Source organism: Aphis gossypii, chromosome 3, assembly GCF_020184175.1.
Source record: "Aphis gossypii isolate Hap1 chromosome 3, ASM2018417v2, whole genome shotgun sequence".
NCBI lineage: Eukaryota > Metazoa > Arthropoda > Insecta > Hemiptera > Aphididae > Aphis > Aphis gossypii.
In genome coordinates this window covers 45,713,933-45,739,732 of record NC_065532.1, presented here as the reverse complement: position 1 = coordinate 45,739,732, position 25,800 = coordinate 45,713,933, and the positions used below count along the sequence as shown (strand labels likewise).

General features: G+C 28.6%; 1 protein-coding gene across 2 annotated transcripts in view; it reads left to right on the top strand.

Moving 5' to 3' along the window:
* The first annotated feature begins 2,569 nt into the window (after positions 1-2,569).
* The window catches only part of LOC114124535 (uncharacterized), a 239,502-nt gene continuing 216,271 nt past the window's right edge, over positions 2,570-25,800 (top strand). The window contains exons 1-2 of one of the 2 annotated variants that reach the window (XM_050202697.1): positions 2,570-3,134; positions 13,867-13,912. In XM_050202697.1, the coding sequence (XP_050058654.1) occupies positions 2,907-3,134; positions 13,867-13,912 (274 nt within the window). In that variant the 5' untranslated portion in view covers positions 2,570-2,906. The remainder of the gene's footprint in view (positions 3,135-13,866; positions 13,913-25,800) is intronic. The other variant, XM_050202696.1, reaches the window with a different exon arrangement.

The following is a 25,800-nucleotide window of genomic DNA, read 5'->3' as shown; positions in this document are numbered from 1 at the left end:
TATTTATATCTTATGTGCACTTGCGTCTTGGTAATGATTTATGAATAACTTAATTTTATTAATAGTCATTTATTTATGTGTTATTATTCATATTAATGAACAATTTAATTATTAAAAATATGGTTGTCAGCATATTGTTATTTATATAAATTTGACAAATAAAATATCATGAGGTTTTTAAAAACAGTTAATTATTTATATTTGGGTATTAGTATATCACAAACCAACTACCTAGATTTTAAATTCATATTTTTACTTTGTTCGAAAAAATTATTCTTTACATATTATTACTTATATATAATACACGTATTTATATTATAGGCAATATTGCAATAAACATAGGGATGAGCATAATACGAAACAATTTTAAGCGTATATTTTTGTTATAATTACTATGATAATATAAAAAGTAGTATGGAAGTACAATATTATAACGTTTAATAGCTAATAGATACTATTTTATTACTCTATTGGTACCTATATAAGGTTATCTGGTTGAAATATAGTATATTTCTAAAAAGTCACGTTACATTTCGAAAACGTTTCTGAAAATGATATAGGATTAAATCTCTAGTGTAAAATTTTATTTTTATTTTTAATAAGCAAAATATGATTTCCTCACGTATCCAACATTCATAATAGTATAAATATAACAGGATAAAATAATAAGAAAAAGAATATTTTTTATATTTAGTAATTCTGTATGAATAATATATTATAATAATATAATTTATAAATCGTATACAATTAGTTATCACTTATCACTTTATTTTACCTAAAATAAGTTTTAGTTTAATGCATTTTGTGTATGCAGTTAATTAACTAATATACATATAATTGTTGGTTGTTATATTTTGGAGGTAGTGATAAAAAGCTGATTAGTCTGAGCTTATTTTCAAAATATATACATTTATTTTTATTCGAAAGTTTTATCATTAGAGTTATATAGGTTTTAAATGCCATTTAAATTTTCTATTTTAAATATAATTATACTATTATAGGTAATAGGTATCATATTATTTAATTTTATTTTATTAATTAATAATAGCTCAGTTTTTGAATCTTACGAATTTATAAACCATAAAGTTAGTAAGCTGCTAATGATCGAGAATAATAACAAATTTTCGGTGTAGTTTATTTTGATATTCTTACCTGTAAGTAAATTTTCTAATATGTGAAATATTTTTTTTAACTAAATGACAATTACGTTTTCTTTATCCATTTCTTATAAATTCAATAACTGCAACACCTATTATAGTTATAAAATAATGCAAAAAATGAATTAACTAATACTTAACTAAATTAACTAAAAAATTATTTTATTTATTTACCGAACAATTCATAATTTTGTGTTTTAAATATTAATTAAGTAACAATATTATATAATTCAGAAGAAAGTGTTATTATTTTATATTTATATATTATAATATATGTGTAATGTATTTTAATTTTTATTGCATACAAACAATTGATAATACCAGGGTACTTTTGAATAAGTAGCATGTATCAAGTAAAATGCAAATTATTTCCGAGTTCAAATTTCTCGTTTCGCCTTAATATTTTTAAACTTGAAAATAATAGTATCAAAGCAAGTGCTTTTAAAAACTTAGTAAATAAACTTAATCTTTTTGAATAGAATATCATCAAAATGAGTAAAATATATTTGTGAGATCGTATTACACAGGAATTCTGTATATTTATGTTTCGTTCTGTTTGAAGGATTAATTCAAAATATGTTAGATACAAATTTGGTGAAACAGTATAAAATTATATTAAACTACTACGGAAAATATCAATAATATAGTAAAAAGTCTGTTCATCTTCTAAAATATATAATACTATATACTATGATTATGGCTTTTCGTTAGTTTATAATAACTGCGCACGTATAGGTCTGGTATCATATATATTGTATTAAACGTATGATTATTGTAGTATTATCGAAATGTCATAGAAGATCATTAATTGTCCGACAGAACCGAATACAATATAGTATATGGTATTGTATTAATGACAATTAAATTAAATCGTATTTAACGTTAAAATTAAAGGCGAACCGTATGTAGCCATGTAACGTGGATTGTCAATACATAACGGCGGGACGGGTATAATAATAATGTCGTAGTCGTAGCCCAAAAATGTCTACTTAAATCGTGCGCCAAATTTTTGCGCTGTCAACCGGGGGATTGATCGGATTTTAAGCGGTCATAGTTTGTGAAAAATAAGGGGAAAAATATACCTTATGTCTCCCGGGTCCTGAACAGTAGTAGTATCAACACCACAGGGACCGAGTGCGTTTTGATAAATAACCCAATTTTCCCTCTTATGGCAGCTATTAATTAATGGATTAGGCCGTGGTAATAATTCAGTGAGAGTCTCTCAGCCCTATCGCGTTCCAATATGTATATGTAAGGAGTTTTTTTGTTGTTTTTTTTTTTTTTTTTACCATACATAATACCGTCGCGCCACCGTATCGTCAGTGACCGCGAGGAGCGCCCATCGCCACGCGCTCCGCGTTGGAGGTTATGATGTTTCGGGCTGAAAAGGGATCGACTAGACCACGGCATTTCCGTGCGCGTCACCGGCAGTCGCGTACGTCCGTATCACGATCGGGTGACCGGCGAAAGTTCGTGTTTTTCGTTTCGAAATCGTTGTAGTTTTTTTGGCGTTTATGTATCGTTTTGTGTGACTTGTAAATTACATACATTTTTTCTGATTTTGTCTTATATATTATTAGATAAGTGTATATTTAGTGATTTAGTGTTTAGGAATTTCGTAGAGAGTATTAACCGTGCGGTCGCTAACGCCCGTGTGCGTGTGCGAGTGTGTGCGTGTGTGTGTGTGTGTGTGTGTGTGGATATTTGAGTGTTTTTTTTTTATATTTTGATTACATTTTTTTTCTCGAAATGACTGACAGTAGCTATAATTCACCAGCCCGGAGTTATGGGTCACCAGCCAGGAGCTTGAAAATGTTAGACAGGGTATACGGTTCTCCGGCTCGCTCATATTGTGGTGATCATTCTTCCGCAACCGAGTCTGAAGGAGAAGAAACATTGGAATTATTAACTGAAATACCAAGTTTACCGGACCAAACAATTTTAGACGGTTGGCTAAAATTCAGGGACAACAAGAAAGTAAGTAACTAGATATCTTTGCTTATAAATTTTGTGTAATTACGGGGTAGAGGACACTATAGTCCACTACTCTCCTTAGTAATAATATAGTTGCGAATCTATACCTAACTCTAATCCTATTAAAATAAAATATTATTAATAATTTACTGTTTTGCTAAATTTTTTGATAAACGATAAGATAACTGCATAAATAATAAACATTTTTTTAAAATACATGACATTAAGTCTTAATAAGCTTTTCGTAAACTTGACGGTATTAAAAATTAAAATTCAATCAATCGTTTAAATATCTATAATTTATACAAAGTTCCATATTATATTGTATTTAAAATTTTAATATTTTAATATTTAATTTCATAGAATATTAGAAAGACTATTATTAAAATTTAATTTTAAAATTAATACTGATACTAGCTTTTAAATGAAAGTCTATTCATATTTTAAATAAAAAAAAATGATTTTCATCGTGGCTTAAATTAACTAAATATTGTCATAATTATACTAAAACAACAGTTTTTAATTAAATTTTCCAACGGTTTTTTGGCCACTAACTATAGTACTATGTACTACTATGAAATTCAACAAATTGCCTTTTTAAAGTACCGTTCGTGTTCAGTTTCTAACCTAGAAAGGTGTTGTATAAAACTTTTAAGCTTTTTTATGGTCCAAAATATGTTCACCAAAGAAAAGTGCATGTATTATTTTTATGATTCGTTTTACACAAATACCTCTCTTACTCTACTAGGAATCTTAAAATTACCGAGGATTAATAAATGTTAAAAGTTGACTGTATAAAATCTGAAAACAATATTGCTTTAGAACGAGAATTTAAAAAAAGCCTTCAGATAAGGCTTTCGAAATTTAAAAAAAATATTGTGTAAAAATGCTATGAATAATCTATTGGTATTATAAAGATGCATATTGCATATCACATGTTGTAAAATAACGGTAAAAAATGTTATGAAAAAGCATTTCTGGAGGTCTTTACCTACATTATGAACGGGATGTAAAAAAATATCTTAATATAAATATTTTCAAAAGAGTTTTAAAATGCAATTCTATTTAGAAAACCTAATATTTAGAAGGTATTTTTAATAATCTGGTCTTCAACTAATAAAATATACTAAAAATATTATTACTAAAAAAAAACTTTTAAATACTAATAATATTAATAAGAACTGTAATTAAAATTGTTCAATTAAAAATTATAATTATGATAAAAAACGAAAGAGACTGAAATTGATTTAAAATAATTTTAATTGTTTTATTATACATACATCCATTATCCATATATGAATATATTTAATGCTATATTACAAAATTAAATTTTTTAGGAAGTATGATATTAAACCACAATGTAATTTGAATATAACGATTTAATTTATTCAAAAAACATTAAGCTGCTTTATAGTGTATGTATTTACTGTATATTATTTTACCTTCGTATTCCTATTTAAATGGATTGTTTAAGCCTTAAGGTGTTGTTTTAACGCATATACACTGCTACAGCCTATTAATAGATTTTCTACGGAAGAAGGGAACTGTTGGTTTTTGAATAGTAGGATTAAGTAGGTAAAAACAATTTTTAGATCATTAAAATAGCTTAAAAAGTTTCATTCAGATTGTATACAAATGTGAAATAGATCATAAATTTTACTTTTATTACGGTATCTTAGGAATTTCCCAGGAGATCTTTCGACAATAATTCTGAAAAACAGTAAAATTACGTTGGAAAATATAACATATTTTAAGGTAATCTGATCCTTACTATGAATAGTATTGGAAATCATGCTGATATCATTGATTTATAATTTCTTCAATTTAAAAGATTTCCAGTGTACCCATCTCCAATATCAGCACTACATACTTTATACTAAATAAAATACATAAATTTATTATTTATTATTTTTGTTTGTGAATTTTTAACTAAAAGAAAAATATAATCTGTGTATTCGGCTAAGAATAGGATAAACACATACGATGACACAGGGTAAAGAATTATGTCTAATGAATACCTCCTAATTGAGTATTAGTAAGATATAAAATTTATATTTTTGTACAACCCTATACATTGCAGTTCAAACGAATTATTTAATATATTTTAAAAATGAACTATTAATTAGGAAAGTATTAGTAAGTTAGATTTATCCATTAAGATATTATAACTTACCATAAAGATTATTCGAAAATTGTCAAACTATCCGACGTTATTATATTGATCAATATTTAAGCTGATGACAATAACTTTTCCCCGACCGCGACGGTGTTTATTTTTTCGTCTTTTCTTAGTCAACAATGATAATAATAATAATAAATATCCCGGAGGTAATCCACAAACGGTTTTTATGTAAGTACGTATCGTCTTGTTCAGCAGGTACATAATAAGAAAGATCTCCTCGTTCTCTCTTTCCCGTTATGTACATAAAGTTACTCACAGTATTAATTTTCTGTCGGTTTTTGGTGCGTGCACAAGCAAACAAAACGATTTGTCCTACGAAAATTTCGAGTAAACAAGGGGTCAAAACGTAACCAATTAATTTCGAATAAGTCTTAGCGTTAATATGTATAACATCATATTATAATACAATAGTACAATATTATTAATGATGCCACTTTAATGGTGTAATGAATTATTTCAACTTTTTATTATAATGCTACTTTTTACTTGTCAATAGCTATTTATCAACCGTATGAAAGCTCTTATCAAGATAATACATTATAATGATACTATAAACAAATAAAATAAAAATATTAATTTTATTGTTGAACAATGTTAAATTAATTTTGTTGATTTATACTTTATGTTTATCCGATTAAATTATTCACTGTCATTAAGGTTTTTTTTTTATCAAAAACTTTATTTTAGCAAAAACATTAAATAAATTGTATAAATAATTTTTAACAAAAATTAAATTAAACAATTCACCGTATTGTCGAAAATAATTGCTTAATTTATTTAAGACGGCAATTAAAATTAATTTTAAAAATATCTGAGAACATTTTAAAATGTATTATTAGTCAATCAGACATTTTCATTTTTAAATTCTCCAGACAATAAACGGGTTTGATCGATTTTTGTCAACAAACAACGTTAGCTGTAGAATAATTTTTGCATATTCATAGTGTTCAATACAATGTATGTAAACAAATTGCTGAATAATAATGATTGTTTTAAAACGCTCGGTGATGGGTTATAAGTTTTAATATTTTATCGATTCTTGAATAGTCCTTTTTTCATCATACAATGTAAATTTTTACATTATACAACATAGCCTTAAATGTGTAATGGTCGGGAAGCATTAGTCATCAAATCTTATGTGCAGTATTCCAGTACACTTCTGGGTTGTGCGCATTACAATAAATTAAAGACTTTCCATGTGTGCAATATTATGTAAGTTGGATGATCCACTGCAAGCATGTTCATCTCCATTTTTATTTTAATAATTAATTTATTCAAAATCTGAGTTTTAAAATCTTTAAATATTCTCAAGGACCGTATTTTAATTTTTAAATTCCTGAAATTTTTTTATTATTTAAGGAGTGTGTCTAATGGTGATACAAATGTCTGTTTTTCAAATAAAAACTTTCTTGTTTAAATTGTCTTACTCTAACTTATTTAGTAAATAAGAATTTTAAAAATTATTATGTTCCTAATTTATAATTTGTTGGAGTAGTTTTTCAGTTATTAAAATGTTTAAGCTGAGGATAATCTAAGTCAAGGATAATGCGTTTGGAAAATTAGGACTTAGAAGAAAATTAAATGTTTAAAAACTGAAAATTTACTCTTTTGAATTTGGAATTAGATACATTACTATTTTCGAAAAAAAAAATATCTACTAAAATGGATAGTTTTTATTTAAAAAAAAAAAAATAGAAGTTTGTATTTCCATAGGTCACTCTTTAAATAGTACAACAAATAACAAGAATTTTTAAATATACCTATTTGAAAATTCCAAAAATTAAATTTTGGACAAAATTATAGATGAAAAAAAGAGGTAAGTGTGTTTGGTGAATCACTCTGTATAAGTATATATATTACAATTACACTTTGATATTATATACATAAAATATATTTTCCAACAATTCTCTTTAAGAGAGCGTTTCATTAGTTGATACATCATTCTATAATATTTATAAAAAAATATTCAAATTAAAAAAAAAATTGAAGTCAGATGATAAAAATCCATTTGGTTGTAAAACCCAAACAATATAATATTTGCACGTACGCATGTTTTTTAAAGGATTTTTGCATAGGCTTTTTTCTCTCTGTTGTTTGTACATTACAAAAAAAATATTTTTTTTTCACGGTTGGGTAAAAATAGTATGGGGTTGGTGAATATATTTCCTATAACATAAAAGATATGTTTTTACACGAGAATATCTATATTATTATCAAACACACTTATATTGTAAAGTTTTAATGTGATTCAGTTCAATTAAATTATAAAATCATATGTAATAAAATAAATTAAAGTATGAATTAAAAAAACAAAGTAATAATAATAATAATAATTTTTATTCGAAACAAAAATATAATTTTGTATCTACTGCTGTTGAAATACAGATTTTAATATTTTAAAGAAAAAGTATAATTAGATCGGCAAACTTTATATTGAATTATATTTTAATTATGTAGGTATAGGTACTCGTTAAATTTGTATAGAATTTATTATAACTCAGTAAATCGGTCTTCAACTACTATATTTTTGTGTACCTATTTGATTTTATCTGATATAATATATAATTGAATTTATTTATATTAGCTTGATAAACGTTTCTAAAGCATATTACATATTCAAATAATAAAACACTAAAAGATTATGTTCAATAATAATTTTAATGACAATATTAAAACTGTATGGACACTAAAAAATTATATATACTCAAGAGATTCTAAAACGCTTATTTATATATTTTTTATTGTAAGTTTCGTATTTTTTTTTTTTTTTTTTTTAACCTAAAAGGAATAAAATGTGAAAAAGAAAAGCATTTTACAGGTCTATAAAGGTGGTAGTTGTAAAAATAAATAACGATTTTACATCTTGTTGTTGTTGTTTTTTTTAAATAGCGTTATCGACAAAAGTCCGAAAACCTCGCATTTACTTACTATGAAAAATATTGACAAAAGGTAATGTAAATTATTACTCAAACAACTATGGAATATTAAATAATATAACAAATTAGAATATTATTATAACTTGGTATTTATCAGGAAAACGATGGATGAATTATAATTTATATTATAGTATTCTAGAATTTGAATACTTTATATTAACTTATATATAACTTCTATTCCAACTATACTCATCATATTATAATTTTTACAAAGCGTATAAAAATAAAATATGTGTAGTTAATGCATAATATTAAAGTTTTATGAATATCTAAGTGTTTATAATTATAGAATAGATACGTATAAAGTGAAACACATATTGGAATTCAAACTAAATTAATTGTAAATGTTAAAAATTGTATTACTTTCGTATTTATACTATTATATTGATTTGGTCACAAAGATGTAGGTACCTATCATATTAAAAGTTCTGTTAAATTTTACTAAACAACAGATTTCATGCGTCTATCATGGGTGAGCGGGTAGAATGACAGGTAATTACAACATTTTAACGTAGTTTTACGTGTTTAAACCTTTAGAAACGCATTACTCGCAAAAATTCATTTCTACGATGCGAAAATCGATTATCTGTCGTGATGGAAATTTTAATATCCGGATTATATACGGAATTTCTCAAAATCAGCATAACCGTAAAATATGGATAATTTGTATTCAATATTATATTATTATATTAACTATTACCTAAGTCTATAAAGTTTATAACATCAACCATGTCACTTTTAGGATTAAAATAATAATTTAACACTATTACAAATATTTGAGATGTACGCACAATTATCCTACACTTATAATCAAAATAAATGTAAATACCACAGATAGTAAATTAATGTAAATTTTACCAATATTATATATATATAATCAAATCCAAATTAGTTAGCACAATCATACGAAAAAAATATGTATAATATATTAAATACAATAAATAAATATTAAATTTGTCAATTACGTATATAATTATTTATAGTTGAGAATATTAAGCTTCATACCTTTAGCATAACAGAATGTCAATTTTTCAAATCTTTTACTACCATTATAGTCTATGCAACGTAACGTATTTGTTCTTGAATTTCACCTTAAATAAGAAAAAAAATTAATCATTATGATTAAATATATAGTTTTTAATTTAAAAATAAAATTGGTAAAAAAATAATTTGTGTTTATTTTACCAGTTAAAAGTTAACACCAGTGTAATTTATATTTTTTTCACAGGTAATAAAGTGGGTACCAGTGGAATTAAAATACAAAAAAAAAAAATAATACAATTGGTAGAACTTACTATCGCCCTAAATAATTGGTACCTACCAGCTAATTAGTAACTAAATATAATTAAAAAGTAATATATTATTGATTTATTTATTTTGAAAATAAAATCAAACTTAAAAATAAATAATTACAAATATAAATTAATAAATACCTATAGATAAGTATTAAAAAAATACTATAAATTTACTTAATTTAGTTTTATTTGTACATTACCTATATGTAAAATAAACTTATTTTTATTTTAAAATATATACAATATACATAATATCATATCAATATAGTTTATAAATGTAAATGATTTTTATTGCGATAAAAAGTACTATTTGTATTCCCAACTTTTGACAAACCCTAGGACCTTGGATCAAGTATGCCATTTGCATTCAGTGTCTTTTTGTGACACTTAATGACCTTTTACTTTGTTGCACTTGACCTTAGTCACTTACCGGATAATACCGGAACTAAACTCTTTAAAATTCTTTTGTTGCATTTTTACTTTTTATTGGTTATAACTTAACGATTGATCCTTTAACACAAATTATTATTATTATCTATGACATTAATTGTGTTATGTCAATTTATATATTACAATACAACAGTATTAAATTATCTAATACACTATTAAAGTTTAACAAATAAAAAATGATTATCTAAAGGAAAGTGAATGTTTTAAAAAGTATCATAATTTTTGATTTGGATTATTTTAATGTTTTTAAAAACAATTATATATTAACTTTATACTTTGATAAAAAATGATTTGAGAAAACTAAAATGTATTCATAAAATATTACAATTATATTCAGCGCCTTAAAAAAAATAAAATGAAACATGCCAGTAATAAATAAAAAGGTCATCTATATAATTGGGTCCTTCTATATCTAATGTTTATACTATTAATTTTAATCATCAAGAAATCTAAAACGAACTTAGTTGCTTATTATTTTAAGAGATGTTTAATCAATACTACCAAAACATAACTAAAATTGTCGCGAAGTACTTTTTCCATTAGTATACCGATGTTTAGTGAAATTACAGATAAAATCGGAAAATGGTCTTTTTAAACTAGCGTTATCTTCAATCTATAATTTATCAGTTTTATATTCCTTACACGTTATTACAGTATCAGTAATCTGACATTAAACTATTATTAAAGTATGTGTCAGCAGGCAATAATGTTTTATATGGAAATAAAGCAGACGTGACACACACGTAGAATGAAAATTCAACGTAGAGATTATGAACTTTGACACAGTTTATTTTTTATACAATTAGTTCATAATTAGTTTTCGATCTAATTTAGTTGATTCGTGGTATATTCATCAAACAGACCTTTCTACTTAATTCCACGTATACGTGTTCTGTATGTCGTGTAATTATTTTGTTTCTTTTTTTTTTTTGTACCAGAATATTACACCGTATTTATTATTTAATATTCGTTATCATTAAAAATAATATTTTTTGGCACCTGTAAATTTATAATATATACAATATTACAGTGTGCTCGAAAAATTTTTCTGTTTGTTTGTTTGTTTGTAAGTAAGTAGTAAAATATAATTTTACCCACCCTATCGAAAAAATCTAGGTTTAATATTTAGCGACGTTATTTTTCCCAATTAAATTTGTTATTTCAACGTTTTAACGTTTAAACAATTAAATTAATTCTAAACATGTCAGATAAATTAAATGGCGTTCAAGTAGTATTATTTACTAATTATTTTGATTTGATTTAGACGGTTTAGTTCGATCACGTACCTATATTAAAATCAAATGAATTAGTTCGTGTACATGATTGCTATACAAATGACTAATAAATGACTATCAACGTCGTTATACTACGTAGACGGTTTAAGTCTAAACTATCGTCGATTGTAATATTATTATGATATATTATTGTTTATTAATTTTACTTTGAACGACGCAGACGTCGTGTCCACACAGACCACAAGCTAATATTAGAACGCGCGGTGTCTATATAAACTGTGATTTCTAGTTATTACGCTCGCGGGGTATAAATTTTCGTTTAAAAGATTGGGCGTTACTGCAGTAATATCGTTGATGAGCTCGTTTACATGTAATATTTATACACGCCGCATATTATAATAACGTATAGTGGCGTGTTAGGTTGCTCGCGATATACGCGCATTATGATATTGTTATAATGTAACCACCCCTATATGTAAATACCGAATGTAGTAAAAGCACGAACGAAAAGATTATCGTGCAGGACAATGCGCTTTCGGACGGTCGACTACTCGATTTTTATAAATCGCGATCGTATATGCGCCTCCTACGCCTGCAGTTTACATTTTCGTCAAAGCCGATTATAAAATATTATTTAAACATGACCGTAGAGTGTTGTCGTACTATTCGCGCGTACAGATAGTCTGTCGTTTTCATCCGTCAGCGTGTGCATTAAGTATAAGTATTATAATTGTGTATCGTAATGATATATATAGTTACACGTTTTGGGTGCATATTATTATTATGCAGATCGCGGCGACGACGACGACGTCCATCGCCGTTCTTTCGGACGAAAACTTTCGGCTGGAATATTATATTATATTATTATTGTTCGGTCGGCGGATCCTGCGCTCGGGACCCGCTGCGAATACGCACCGCGTTCATTGTCGTTTACCGATTTCTCCCGCACCCGACTCCTCTCGAGTTGCGCGGGAGGACTGCGGCAACGGAACTCCGCGGGGGTGTGGTTGACGCGTATTAGATGGGCTGTAACGATGACACAGTCGGTCTCGGACGGGGTTCGAATTAAATACCCGTACACGTCGAACCGTCGTCGTTTCGGTTGCCATTTCAGGAATAATAATAATATAATATTGTTACGTAATGCGACATATTATTATACGTTTACAATATCACTCACCTACAATATAATATCATAGTAATTTATACGGACTTAATAATATTATATTGTATACAAATAATGACTAGGTATAATAATTATTGAATAATCAATTTTTTTTCAAAACCTTAATATATTATACGGTCGTATGTCATTAAACGTCATCGTGACTACATTTCCTTCTTGACTTTTTTTTCGTCAAATACCTAATTTTTTTTTTTTAGTTTAAATATATAGGTATTTGTTTTACCTATCATGTAGGTAACCAATTTACCGATTACCCGATATTTTCGACCATCGAGAGTACGCTCAGTTAGGTTTATTTGTCGAAGAACATCTTTAAACCTCAATAATAAACCCAAATATTTGGGATACTTCTCAAAAGTTTTTTTATGCACAACCATTAGATATTATATCAAATATGTAATATTTTAATTCATCTATTTTGTTTTTGTTTTGTTTACCAAACATTAACAGTCTGATTAAATTATATATAGGTTCAATTTTAAAAAAAGCTTTAAGAATATCATAGAATTATAATACACGTTTATAAATTAATCAAATTCATTTTGTTAATATACCTCATAGTTATGTAAGTTGATAATATAGGAATTAAACTATTCTTGTACGAAATCATGAATGTAAAATAGGTACATGAATAATATTTCACTAAGTAAAATTCAATTGCTATAATTTCAAAAACAATCTAGCTATAAACTGTATAATTATAATTTATAACAATAATTATTAAAGTATAAACTATAAAAACAAATAAGTATAAAGAGAACTTAAAATCTGTAAAATTTCCAAATTTTTTAACAATTTAAAAATAAAAACATATATTTAAATAATATTAATATAGTAATTTTTTACGAAAATATTAATTAAATACCTACATAGTTCATTGATATTAGTTATGTATGATACGAGTATAGATTTAACTATTGGTTAAAATCAAATACAATATGTAATGTTAATAATATATTAACACTCACAATGAATTAAACTTGATTAAACTATTTTCTTCGAATGTATGAATAATTTTAACTTGAAAATATGGAATAGTTAATGCATTTTTTTTCAAGTCAAACAAATTGTCTTTAATCCTATATAGTACATGACGTATTGTGCTTGGAAGATGAAAATATTATTCATATTTTTAGAATTCTTAACGTTTCCTAAAGTTCGTTTATAGTTGTGTGTACGTGTGTCAAGTGAATTTTTCAATCAAAATACGTGTCGCATGTGCCATAAATAATTTTACTTGTATAATTTTAAAAAGTCGGTAAAAAAAATACCTACCCAGTACCCAGTTTTTATATTTTTGACATATCATATTATATCGGCACATTTAATATATTAAGCATCAATATATAAATATTGATGCTATTTTTTCGTTTACATTATTTATGGTTATTCATAATAATATATTATAAAACATGGATTGTTAAATTTATTATAATATTTTCCTGTTACAGTGGAGACACAGATGGGGCGTTATGACAAAACTATCACCAGCTGCAGGTGAGTACATAGAGTTAGTTATTTTTATATTATGATTTATATAACGAAAACGTAGTGTGTAACTATATATATATATATAAATTAATCAGGACGATTTTATTAACCAATTATCGCCTATCGTGCAAATATTATAATGGAAACGTATTCCTGGTTTTTATATTATTATTCACTCAAAATGCTTGCTGATATTTACAACCACTGACGATTTCAACCTTTACTACCGTTTTATCCAGCAAAGGTTGAATGTTTGTTTTTTAAAGGGTCAAATATGTAATGTTGGCATTTAATAGGGTAGTATGTATTTTGTATACTTTTCGAAACGTATAGTATCATAAATATAATTTGTTTAACGAGACACTATAATTATATTTATGGTCAATTATCTATCATTATGTTATAACGACACTGAACTCAATTTTTGTTAAACAATATAATTAATGGGGAATGATACTAAATTTAAAAAAATGGTATGTGAATAACAGATATTTTAACATGTTCCTATGCATTTTAAATAAAATAAAATCACTTATATATATTATAATAATTATACCTATTTAATTTTGTATATTATAGTATTATAAATTTAAAATAGTTACCTATTTAGTGTACAAGCTTTTCGAAATCTAGAAAACATTCATAATTGTGGAATTATAAATTAATATCTTTAATTTAATTTTTCTGAACATTTATACGTATCATGGAATACACTATAATCAAATTTTATTAATTTTAATGTAATTCTTTTAAACTTATTTTAAGTATGAATAGAAATGAAATTCTGCCGGATTTTCGGAAATAGTGAATGCTCACTTTATTTTCGGCTTCACGACAGAATTTTCGACTTTCCCATAGTTACCAATTTATTCTGACCATAAAAAGATCTCTAGTGTGTTGCAATTTCCTCTACCGTCAAGTCCAAAGTAAATAATGATCCCGTGTGTTAACGATTGTGCCAATGAAGTGGAGAAGTATAGAGGGTGAAAACGAAAAAAAACAACACGCGAACACACCATTTCTACGTTATTTTTCTTTTAAAAGTTCCCCTTAGACTACCTCATCGATGGACCAACAATGTATTTCTCCTCCTCTTTCTACCAAGACATTTGATGGAATTGGAAAAGTACAACTAAAAAATCGTAATTCATTGTTATAAATGGATGAATAAAATATATTAAAAATAAACGTTTATGAGGTATTGAGGAGATACAATAATATCACTCAAATGATGTCTATACATTTATATATTATTATACAACAAATTGTAATTAATGAGGCAAGGGATAAATATGTTGGTTTTTTTTAATGGTAAATTCTAAACTAATATTTGGGGGGGGGGGAATGATGATACCTATGTTAAAAATAATAAATTTACTACTACGTTGGTGCATTACAATGCATTGGGCGTCATTTATATCGTTTAGTTTTTCCGTAGGGGTCTTAACAATAATAACACGTGGGGCGAATCTGTACTAAAGTGCGGAAATTTGCATAATTACAACAATGCGTGTGTTTTGCATGCGGCAAGCGTCTCGTATTATTTAAATTAACAAATACACCGTCGCCAATGTTGGAAACATTCTTCAAATAGGCATCCTCCTTTCCTCCTTAGCCCTTTTATTGCATACGGCTATATTATTATATATATTGTGATGATATTTACGTTTACAAAAACAAAAACATTTTACTCGTGTTTCGTAAACACAACGCAAATAGAGAGAACGGAAGTAATAAGCAAAAGCGTTTTTAAATCAATATAATTAATATAAAAAGAGTGTTAAAAAATTTGATCATTAATTTTATTTTATGTCCAAAAATATTATGATAGTATGGTTTTTTTTTTATACTTTTTTATATTATTATTGTCAATCAAGTTTGAGTTAAGATTAAACTTTTAGTGCGTCAGTGTATTTTTGAGTGGTAGTGAAAAAAAAACAAATCGCGAATATTAATTAAAATTTAACAAGTAACTTGTGAATTTGTTTGTTTTGAATTAAAATGTATCGATAACAGAGATTGTTACGTATTTTTTATGCAATTAAAAATAATGTAAAGACAATCAGATGAACCACAACTAATACCCCAGTTGAATTTTCCAAATAAAATTATAATACAAGTCATAAGAATTTACAAAAATAATATAAAGTATACATTAAACGGTATACCTACCATTTCATTGACTTATTTTAATATAATATTTTATTTTAGAAATTGTAACCATAACTATTAATACCGTAGTTACTTGTTAGGTAATGAATTGTATTGTGCACAAGCTATACGGAGAACATTACTATTCTGTTGTTTTTGTTAGATGAATTATATTCTCTGTGTATTAAGCTAGAATGTTACAACAAAACAACAAAGTTAAACACAATATTTTATGACTACTACATGAATATACACGAAGTTATTTGATTGTTATATATTTCCTGTATTTATTATTGTAGAGTACATTTTTTACTCCGTTTACTTTATCACTATCTATTGTTCATTTTTATTTAATATATTTTCTTGACGTACTTATGAATGAATAACTTTATTTATGGTTTTAATGTTTTTGGTGTGTTTTAAATTATATTTCATGTATATATTTTATTTATTATAATCGTATATTCATATATTACACGATTTGTTAATAATTTTACTCTACGCAAGTGTTTTCCATTTCCATTATTATTAAAACGACAATACTACACGTCCAACGTCCTTATTGTTGATAAATGTTAGATTATAACTAAACTCTAGTGTTGCTGTATCATGTGTACTTTCGTATATAGGTAATAAAAAATGTTAGTCGTTGTCGGAAAACTAAAAACCTAAAAAAGTAAAAATAATACAATCAACACTTCGTTGCGCGTGGCGTGTGTATATTATGTTTTCATTTATTTTTTGTGAATAATAAGCCGTTTATCATCTTTACGGCATGCTATTATATGGATACAATCGGACAGGTTCCCCCCGCAGTTTGTGAATAAACAAAACAGATTACGCCGTTAGTCGGTTTTTTTTTTTTTTTTATCGTTTTTCATCATTTTTGTTATGCATATACACAGCTCGGATGACTTCCTGTGCGTTCGCAGACTGTCGGACGTCAGTTCCGACATACATCGACAGCGCAGCTATACATATTATATTTAGAGTCACCGTGGAAAACATTCTTTTCGCGGACGTTATTCGCACGACCGGTGATTTAATAACGTTTTTCGTTCGTTTCGCGCTCCGAGGCCCGGCAGTTTGTTTGTCGCGCTCGTAGAACACCAGCTAGCTTGGGAAATTGCGACGGCTGTCTCCGATTTCCATTTCCCCGCAGTGCCGTTCGTCGGGTACGGTTCGTCGGAGTTCGTGCACAACTTTATATACTCTGGCCGCCGTTGTCCCATTACAGTCGAGTCGTTTGTCGTACGACAAATATACTACGACGATATTATATATAGGTAGTATACATTACACAGCAGTCGCCGTCCGGCAACGAGCGCAATATTACGACTTACGGATACATAAATACTGTACTGTAGATACAGGGTGATTATTTTGTCGTGAGCCAAATCGTAGAGAGAAAAAAAAATCGAAAATGTCTCGAATTTTCCAAGTCATACGTAATACCGACCGTATATCTGACTCGCCGTCAATAATTTTTCCCGAACCCCGAAATCGTTGAAGATTTAGAACGACGACGAGTTTTCCTCATAAAGGTCCATTTTGTCGAAACGTCGAGCTAAAGCTGTTTGCTGGACTGGACTAAACATAAACGTAATTTCGTAGTTATTTTCCAATATCATTCATTGCACTCGGATCCGTATACGGCCCGGTATTTCTTTTTTCCTTACGTACTGGGGTTTTTGGAAAAAAAAAGGCTCGGCCACCGCGATCTGAGATATTATATCGTAAAAGAATCACCCTGTAGGTAGGTATCTATAGCGACGACGCAATCATTATATTATTATCTCCGGCGTGTCACGTGAACAATTTACCTCGTCCCTAAACGCCATCGCTGCAGCAGTCGCGGGGCCTGTAGCGCGTTGTCGGATTAATAATAGGAAATGTAGTCGTTTGGGAGCAACGCGCTGTGGGCGATACGATCGTGTATAATAATAATAATATATAATATATACTATATAATATTATACTATAATAATATTAATATCACGTGATACGTGACTCGGCCATAGCGGACAGACGGAATTCGGAATATTTATTATACTTGTTTAAACCACGTATAGAGGTATATGACATAATATGCGCGTAAATGTAAGATAAGCAGGTGTATCGGGTGGATGGTTATAGGGTACATAGCGCACGTCTCTAGTTTTGGCGTATTCTCGTTAAATGTAGGTAGAAGATGATACTCGGATATTGCCACGTGTTTACTTATTAGAATTTTCGACGACTTACATTGATATTCTGAATAACTATTTGCAATTTTAAATTCTTATATTATGTTATGGATATATTATAGATATCTGCAGGTGATTATCGAAATACATTTCTAGAACCATTGATCAGACAACGAACAAAAACGTAGGTATCAGATTATCTACGTTTGTCCTTTAAGGTCACGCGATTGTACAATTTTATGATTCGTGTTTTGGAAAAATTCTACAAGAGATATCTTAAAACGACCTTCCTCGAGTACTGACTAATCGTACCTGTCTAATTTGTATACAAAAAAAAAAAAAAAAGTTTTATCGAGAATCACGGACTCGAGCAAAATCGACATTTTTTTTTTTTACTTTAAATTAAATTATTTTTCCGCTATTGTCACCCATCTTCGACAGTCGTGATTTGTTTTTAGCAATACTACTAATACCGTGCTTATCACTGAAGTCGGTTCGTGTTTACAAATAGGATCATATAGATACGACGAGAGCCGGATTAACTGGTCGGCTCACGCGACGACGATACGCCGTCGTATCGTGTTCGGTAAAACGATACTATGGTAATATACGCGTTTCCGAAATGATATGTTTTTATAATATAAAATATGACAATGCGCATAACGCCGGTCGGCAGATTTGGGCCGACGACGGACACTGCAGAGAGTGCATTAAACGCGTCGTCGACAATGGCGTTATTTGCGACGAGGAAAACGGTCCGAACGACCGATTTATCGATTACGTCTCTCACACACTGCACGCGCATTACACGTCATACTACAGCCTCTCGCCGCCGTTTGTGTTTTTCTCCTTTTCCTCGTCCGTTTTTGGCGATAAAAAAAAAGAAAAAAAAAACAACAACAGAAGAATACAAAACAACGTTGCCGCGGGGAAGCAGAGTGGTCGGTATATTTGCCCAGAGCACGGCCGACGGAGTTTAGCGATTGTCCGCGTCATTCGGTCTCTCACCACCGCTCAGTAGTACGTTCTATATATATATAATACGATATGTGTGTAGGTCCTCTGGCGCGGGTGTGTTTGGATAAATGTTTGCTGTACGTTCGGTCGCCCAACGCCCCGCCGAGCGCGATCGCGCACTGTTCAAACACACCACTATATAATAATATAATATGTATATGTGTTTGTCGATTTTATTTTTTTTTGCCGCCTCCGCCGCGGAATTATTTTCCGATTGTTTACGGGGCCGTGTTCGGCTTGGAATTACGGGCTATACCTACCGTGTAATGCTAACAGTATAATAATATATAGTACGCGTATAGGTAACGTCGGTATAATCCGTATACGCTATTGCAGTTCAATACCTATATACCTATATATATATATGGTCGGTATACAGACACAGTGCGTATATATTTCACCGTCACGGCGTATCGATGGCTATAAAAACGACAATATAGGTATATATATATATATATATATATGATTACTATACGGTCTTGCCGAACCGTTTATTATTGTGTCGTGGTAGGCCCGCGCTCGGCTGTTAACGCGTACGTACCCGCGGCATCCGCCTGTATTATTACTATTAATTATTTATTGTTTTGTCGTTTTGGATTTTATTTTTACGGCGTTAGCGTCGTACGGCGAGACGATAATTGTAATTGTCGTCGTCTTTATAATAAGTCGTGAGAGTAAGACGCGATTTTCCGAGTTTAATGCGGTGTACGCGACTCGTGCAGTTTCCGCAATACGGACCGTCCGACTTTACTGGTCGCAATCGGATGACGTATAACGTATACCTAATGGTATAGAGTTAAATCTGTTTTTTTTTTTTTTTTATCGTCGTATGACTAATAACGATCAATGAGATGTTTTATGAATCATCCCGACTGCATTACTGAAATTGAAATTATTTTTATTGTATTGTTGTAACCGTGTTGTTGTTTGTTTGTTTTTTTTTTTTTTTTTTTGACTTAAATATTATATAAAACGTATTTTGTTACTGCGCTCGCGGGAAAAGTAGACGTGACAAGTGGTTTTAAACTTAATGCGAAACTTTTTTAACTCGAAAAACTTTTTCTTAGTAAATTAAATATTTTTAAATTATTTCTGTATAGCAGTTAGTTGTTTAAAACAAAAATTAATTTATTTTTAAAGGAAAAACGAATTACTATTTTAATTTTAAAACGATTAAGTTTTTTTTTTTATTATTTACCTACCTAGATTATTCTCATAAATTATATAATTTATATAATTATAGCCTATAAATATTTTTATTGCTATTTTATAATAATTACAGCCATTAAACGGTCGTACTATTTTTTTTTCCATTTTACCTCTATGTGTTCATTAAATTTTCTGAAGTTGTGAACACTTTCAAGCTAATATTAATTATGTATCCTTTTTCAGTTAAAATCATCTATATGCAAATACAAACAAAACAAGACTTGTATAACAACGAACCGTCCAAAAAGTGGTTGTGTGAAGTAGTTATCAGTAATTATGATTTAACGCTATTTGAGAAAAGGCAAGCAGAATAGGAACCTATATGGATTGTTGCATAATAAATTAATAAGCAAAAAGGGTGTGGGGAAGAGTACCTACCTACCACGCATGACTAATCAGGTGGAAAAAGTTATAGGGAATCCTTGCCCGATAAAAGGTAGTTTTTATACGTCCCCTTCTAGTTCTCTTTTGATATAAAGCTATCTATCTGGAATTATAGTGGACACATTTTTTTTTTTTGGGCTTCGTCCTTTTTCTCTGATGTGTTTAATAAATTACTGCAGATTGGATTGCACGACCTCACTGAATACTTAATGTAACGTACAATTGTCTCTCAATTCTTTATATAGATAACGCACCTACCAAAATGTTCATTTTAGATTCTATTCCCTTTTCTTCGCGTTAATATTTTTATTTATTTATCAGAATTGTACAGTGTACATACACGTTGGGTATTTTATTTCATTCTATAAATTATAGTATATAATCCAAAGTATCCTTACCGCAGTAACTCTCCATATTAAAGAGATGTATTGAATTTTCCACTGAAAATATTTCTGCGTTGGATCCTGTAATACAATTTAAACTATTTGTATAGATTTTACATAATATATTAAAATGTTATTCAATTATTACATATTTATATTAAATTTATGTAAATTTCTATTTTTAAATAATTTGTTGATAATATTCGAATTACGACTTACAATAAACGAAATATATCTAGCCATCTACGTACAATAATGAAAAGTTATTTTTATTATTTATATTCTATTTTAAATTAAAAAATATCTACGAAATAAGTAATAATTTAGAAATTACGAAGAAGCTATGAATTTTAAAAATATATATTTTGGTTCATGTTTTTTAAACATACTATTTATAATTTAGTGTGTTGACGAATACTTTCGTGGTTATGTCACGCTTTAATACAATTTATTTTGTAAAATCCCTTTTGTTTAAATTATATAATGGTTATAAACTATAATCATTATAAAACTAATAATATTATACCACATATCTCCAGTTATAAAATAAGTATGTTAATAAGATATTGGTTTGTTATCCCTCCTTTCGGGCGTGTGATTATGCCTGCCATTAAAATAATCGATAAATGCGTTAATGATTTAATAATTCAATGAACCTCAAGAACGCTATACTACTCAAGGTACTATACTTATATAGTTATATGTATTGTTTAAAAACCATTAATTATACCGATAAATTAAATGATCCAAAAACAAATGGGTTTATTTTAGATCCGGTTGTATATTATTTTTTATCTGTCAACTAAACATTTATTGCTAATTTTTAACAATATAGTTTTTTACATAATATCATAAATTATAGTTAAATATAATTGGGTTGACTGATGAATTGAGAGCTCACAAGTAAAATATGGAGATAATATAGGTTTGGTAAAACGGGAGAATAAAAACATCGAGGAATGATCTAACCCAAATTATTAAAATCCATTTTATACGATTTTAATAGATAATATAGCAGAATTTCGGCCTCCGTCTTATAATTTTAATTTTTTTGCTAAATAATCAAAATTATTATTATAAAGATTAATCGGTATTCATACATTGTTACACCTATTTTTCAAAAATATTTTATTATTGCTACCAATATTTATAATTTTTGGAGTACAATAAAAAAAATAAATTATTACCACTTACATGGACGGCGGGGCGATGAAATTTTCACGCACCCGTGTGAATGTGTGATAATAAATCAGTATGCCGTTAATAGATTATCCAACTCGTGAACAGCTTATAGGTAAGTTATATATATATATATATATGCCAATATATATATATATAAGATCCGAAAAACGTATATTATAGTTATTGCAGCCCTTATTTTAATGCGCAGTGCAACGTATTATTCTATAGGTTCGCATTCGTAGACGGCAAAAAAGGTTTGATTAAAAATCGACGTGAATTTATTGGACGACGGAAAAACGGCGGACGTGGAGAAAACGGACAATGATGGCTGTAGATAACCTGGGCTACAGGACATTGAAAAAATCGAGTTTATCCGCAAGCTGTGAGAAGGTATATAGGTACACTGTACAATGACGTGGACCACGTTTGCCATTTGTAGAATTTTATTCTGCCATATGATTGGATTTAAATGTAGGTAGATAATATGTACTTCAATAATCATTATTTGATAAAAACGGGATTCTTTCTACCATCACACGTTGTTACGTATGTTTAATAATATGTAGGCAACGTGTTTTTGACATTCCGTTACCTATACATATTGAAAATTTGGAATAAGATATAACACGACATAGTCAATAGATACCTGATTTAACCTTGATACCACATCTTATCGTAAATTGCAAGCTTCAAAATAGTTGAAAATTTTCTATTATATTATCTTTTACGTAATAATGAGATGGTTTCTGTGGTTGAGATTACACGCAAACTTAACAGCCGGTAGAGATTCTATTAATCTCGTCGTGCCGTGGAAATTTGACTTATTTACTCTTTTCAAATATATTTCAGTTCTGTGGTAACGATTGGTATGGTGTGGTTCACAGAACAGCCTTTAGACGAATGTGCTTGATCAAATTTCGTAAGATTCTAATTTTTTCCTGTTCAACCGTTGTAAGCTTCCGTCTCCAGCACCGTCCAAACACTGTTTTAGATTTTGAACGGAACGATGAAAATATTGATTTTTACAATATTGTATGTTTTTTTTTTGTCTGTGTTTACGATAATTAATTAGTGTACAAGCTGCTTTTATTTTTAACTTTGAGGGTGGTTTTGGATAGTAAATTCAATTTAGTGAGTATTTTAAAGAAGTAGAAATTAAAAAATAATTTGGGAAAACGTGAATTCTTACGCTTAACGAATCTTTGACATATAATGTACCTACTTATTTTTTGTTTTTAATTTAAAAACAATAACTGTGGAACTCGAAACTTTTACCAACTATTTATATTATCGTTTTCTACATGTGATATGATTTAAAAATATTTTCACAATTTTTGAGCTAATTATAAACAAGAAAAAGTATTTATTATTTTGTTTAGATGTCGATATAAAAATTATTCGCTGAGTAAAATATTTTGACATTTAATATAAGATCCAGTATATTAATAAATTAAGTAGTTCTTATATATCTGTATAGAATTATTAAAAATACATAAGCACACTTTTATGTTTTATATTAAAATTCTTACAAAATGTTAATAACAGTACCCATTAGTCTATATGTGTACCTACTTATGTGCTAGTTTTCTGCGGAATAATGAAATCCTCGACGTGTATATCACTGTATAACCAATTATTTTCACAAGTACGTATATTTATGTATTATCGCGTATTATAATAACGACGAGTAGTGGGGAAACAAGCCTTAATCATCTTCATTTCGATGACACGTGCGTCCATTTCCTGAAGCTGAGGATTACACGTCACGTGTTGTAAATGAGGGATATAAAAATAAGTTACCTACATTATTATAAGATTTCTCTTTAAGAATATACAGTTTTATATATTATATTTATGTTTTGTTATTTAGAAATTAAAATTGATTGTATTGACGTATTATGATATGCGCGCGTAGAAGAAATTCCGTGGTAAAATATTTACGAAATATGCTGTTTAACGATTTTCAGTACAATTATTAGTTAAATATTCAGTAAACAAAATATGTGTGGTGTGTTGTGTATATTTAATCAACGGAATAACAGTACAGACTTATAAACATCAAGTATTATCGTGCATTATCATCGGTTCATTTATAAGCCGCCGGCAACACATATGCACATTTTGATATAATGTAACCCTTGATGCGTAAGTGTGCAGCTGATAAAAACGTTGTCAGATCCGACGATCGTTAATAGATATTATTTGAGTACGCTTGTTGTAAAAGCGTGTTCGTCACACGGTCGTGGGTTTCAAAAAACCCCGAAATACCACCGCGCAAAATAAATTTTTTATCATAATACCTATAACATTTTTTTTCTCTCTAAAATTACTACTTTTATATATTTTAATTTTATTCATCGATATAGCGCATAAAAGGAAGTAGACATCACGCAAACTCGTCGTTAAACCATTACTGCACTGTATAAAAAAAAAATAAAAAGAAAAAAAACAGTTTTGATTCGATAAACTTTCAATAACAGCAGCTTTTAGACGGCCGTCGGTTACGAACACGCTCACTCGTCTTTTGTCAGCCTACCGCTTCCACCGCCACCGCTGTAGGCCTTTGGTATTTATTCACACACGTGGGTATATATCTATATACGTGCATTATATAAAATGCCAACGAAACGGACGACGTGGAAAAGCCGGGACGATATCGTCATCAATCACTGACACATGCCATTCCCAAACATCACCACGGTATCCACCGCCGGCTCTACTAACACGGGCTCAGAAGCGCACTCATACACACACGAATACGTTAATAAATGTATATACTGTACACAATATAATAACGCCGACATCCATTATTATAATAATATGTATTTTTGACGATATGCGCACTTTTGAGAGTTGTTAGACTTCGGAGGTGGTGTGTTGTAGGTATACGTATTCGTCCATCATTCATATTCTCTCCGCCGTGGAACTGAGTTAAAATTAATTCGAGATACGTTGTAAAGGTATTTTGTTTTCCTAGTGCATAATATAATATAATACATATAATATTATATATGTATATGGTGTAGCGATACACAATACACATTACACGTGTTATAGAAAACATTTATAGGTACAGCGGGAAAACTGTTGTCTATATATACTCAATGCTCGTATTAGAGTGCCTATAAATTTCTGTTTTACGCTTTTGTTTTACATTTAGACTTAAATAAAAATTGTTTCTTACCTCTTGCGCATTATTATTTTCCATATATTATGCATGCATATACAGTCTATTATATTCGGTACACAATAGACGTAATATTATACTCATTTACTTTTGTACGGGACGGAGAAGAATTGAAAAAACGGCCCGTCACTGATATTCAGAAAATAAATCATACATAGGTACTTCGTTTTGTTTCATTTTAATATTTATTTATTT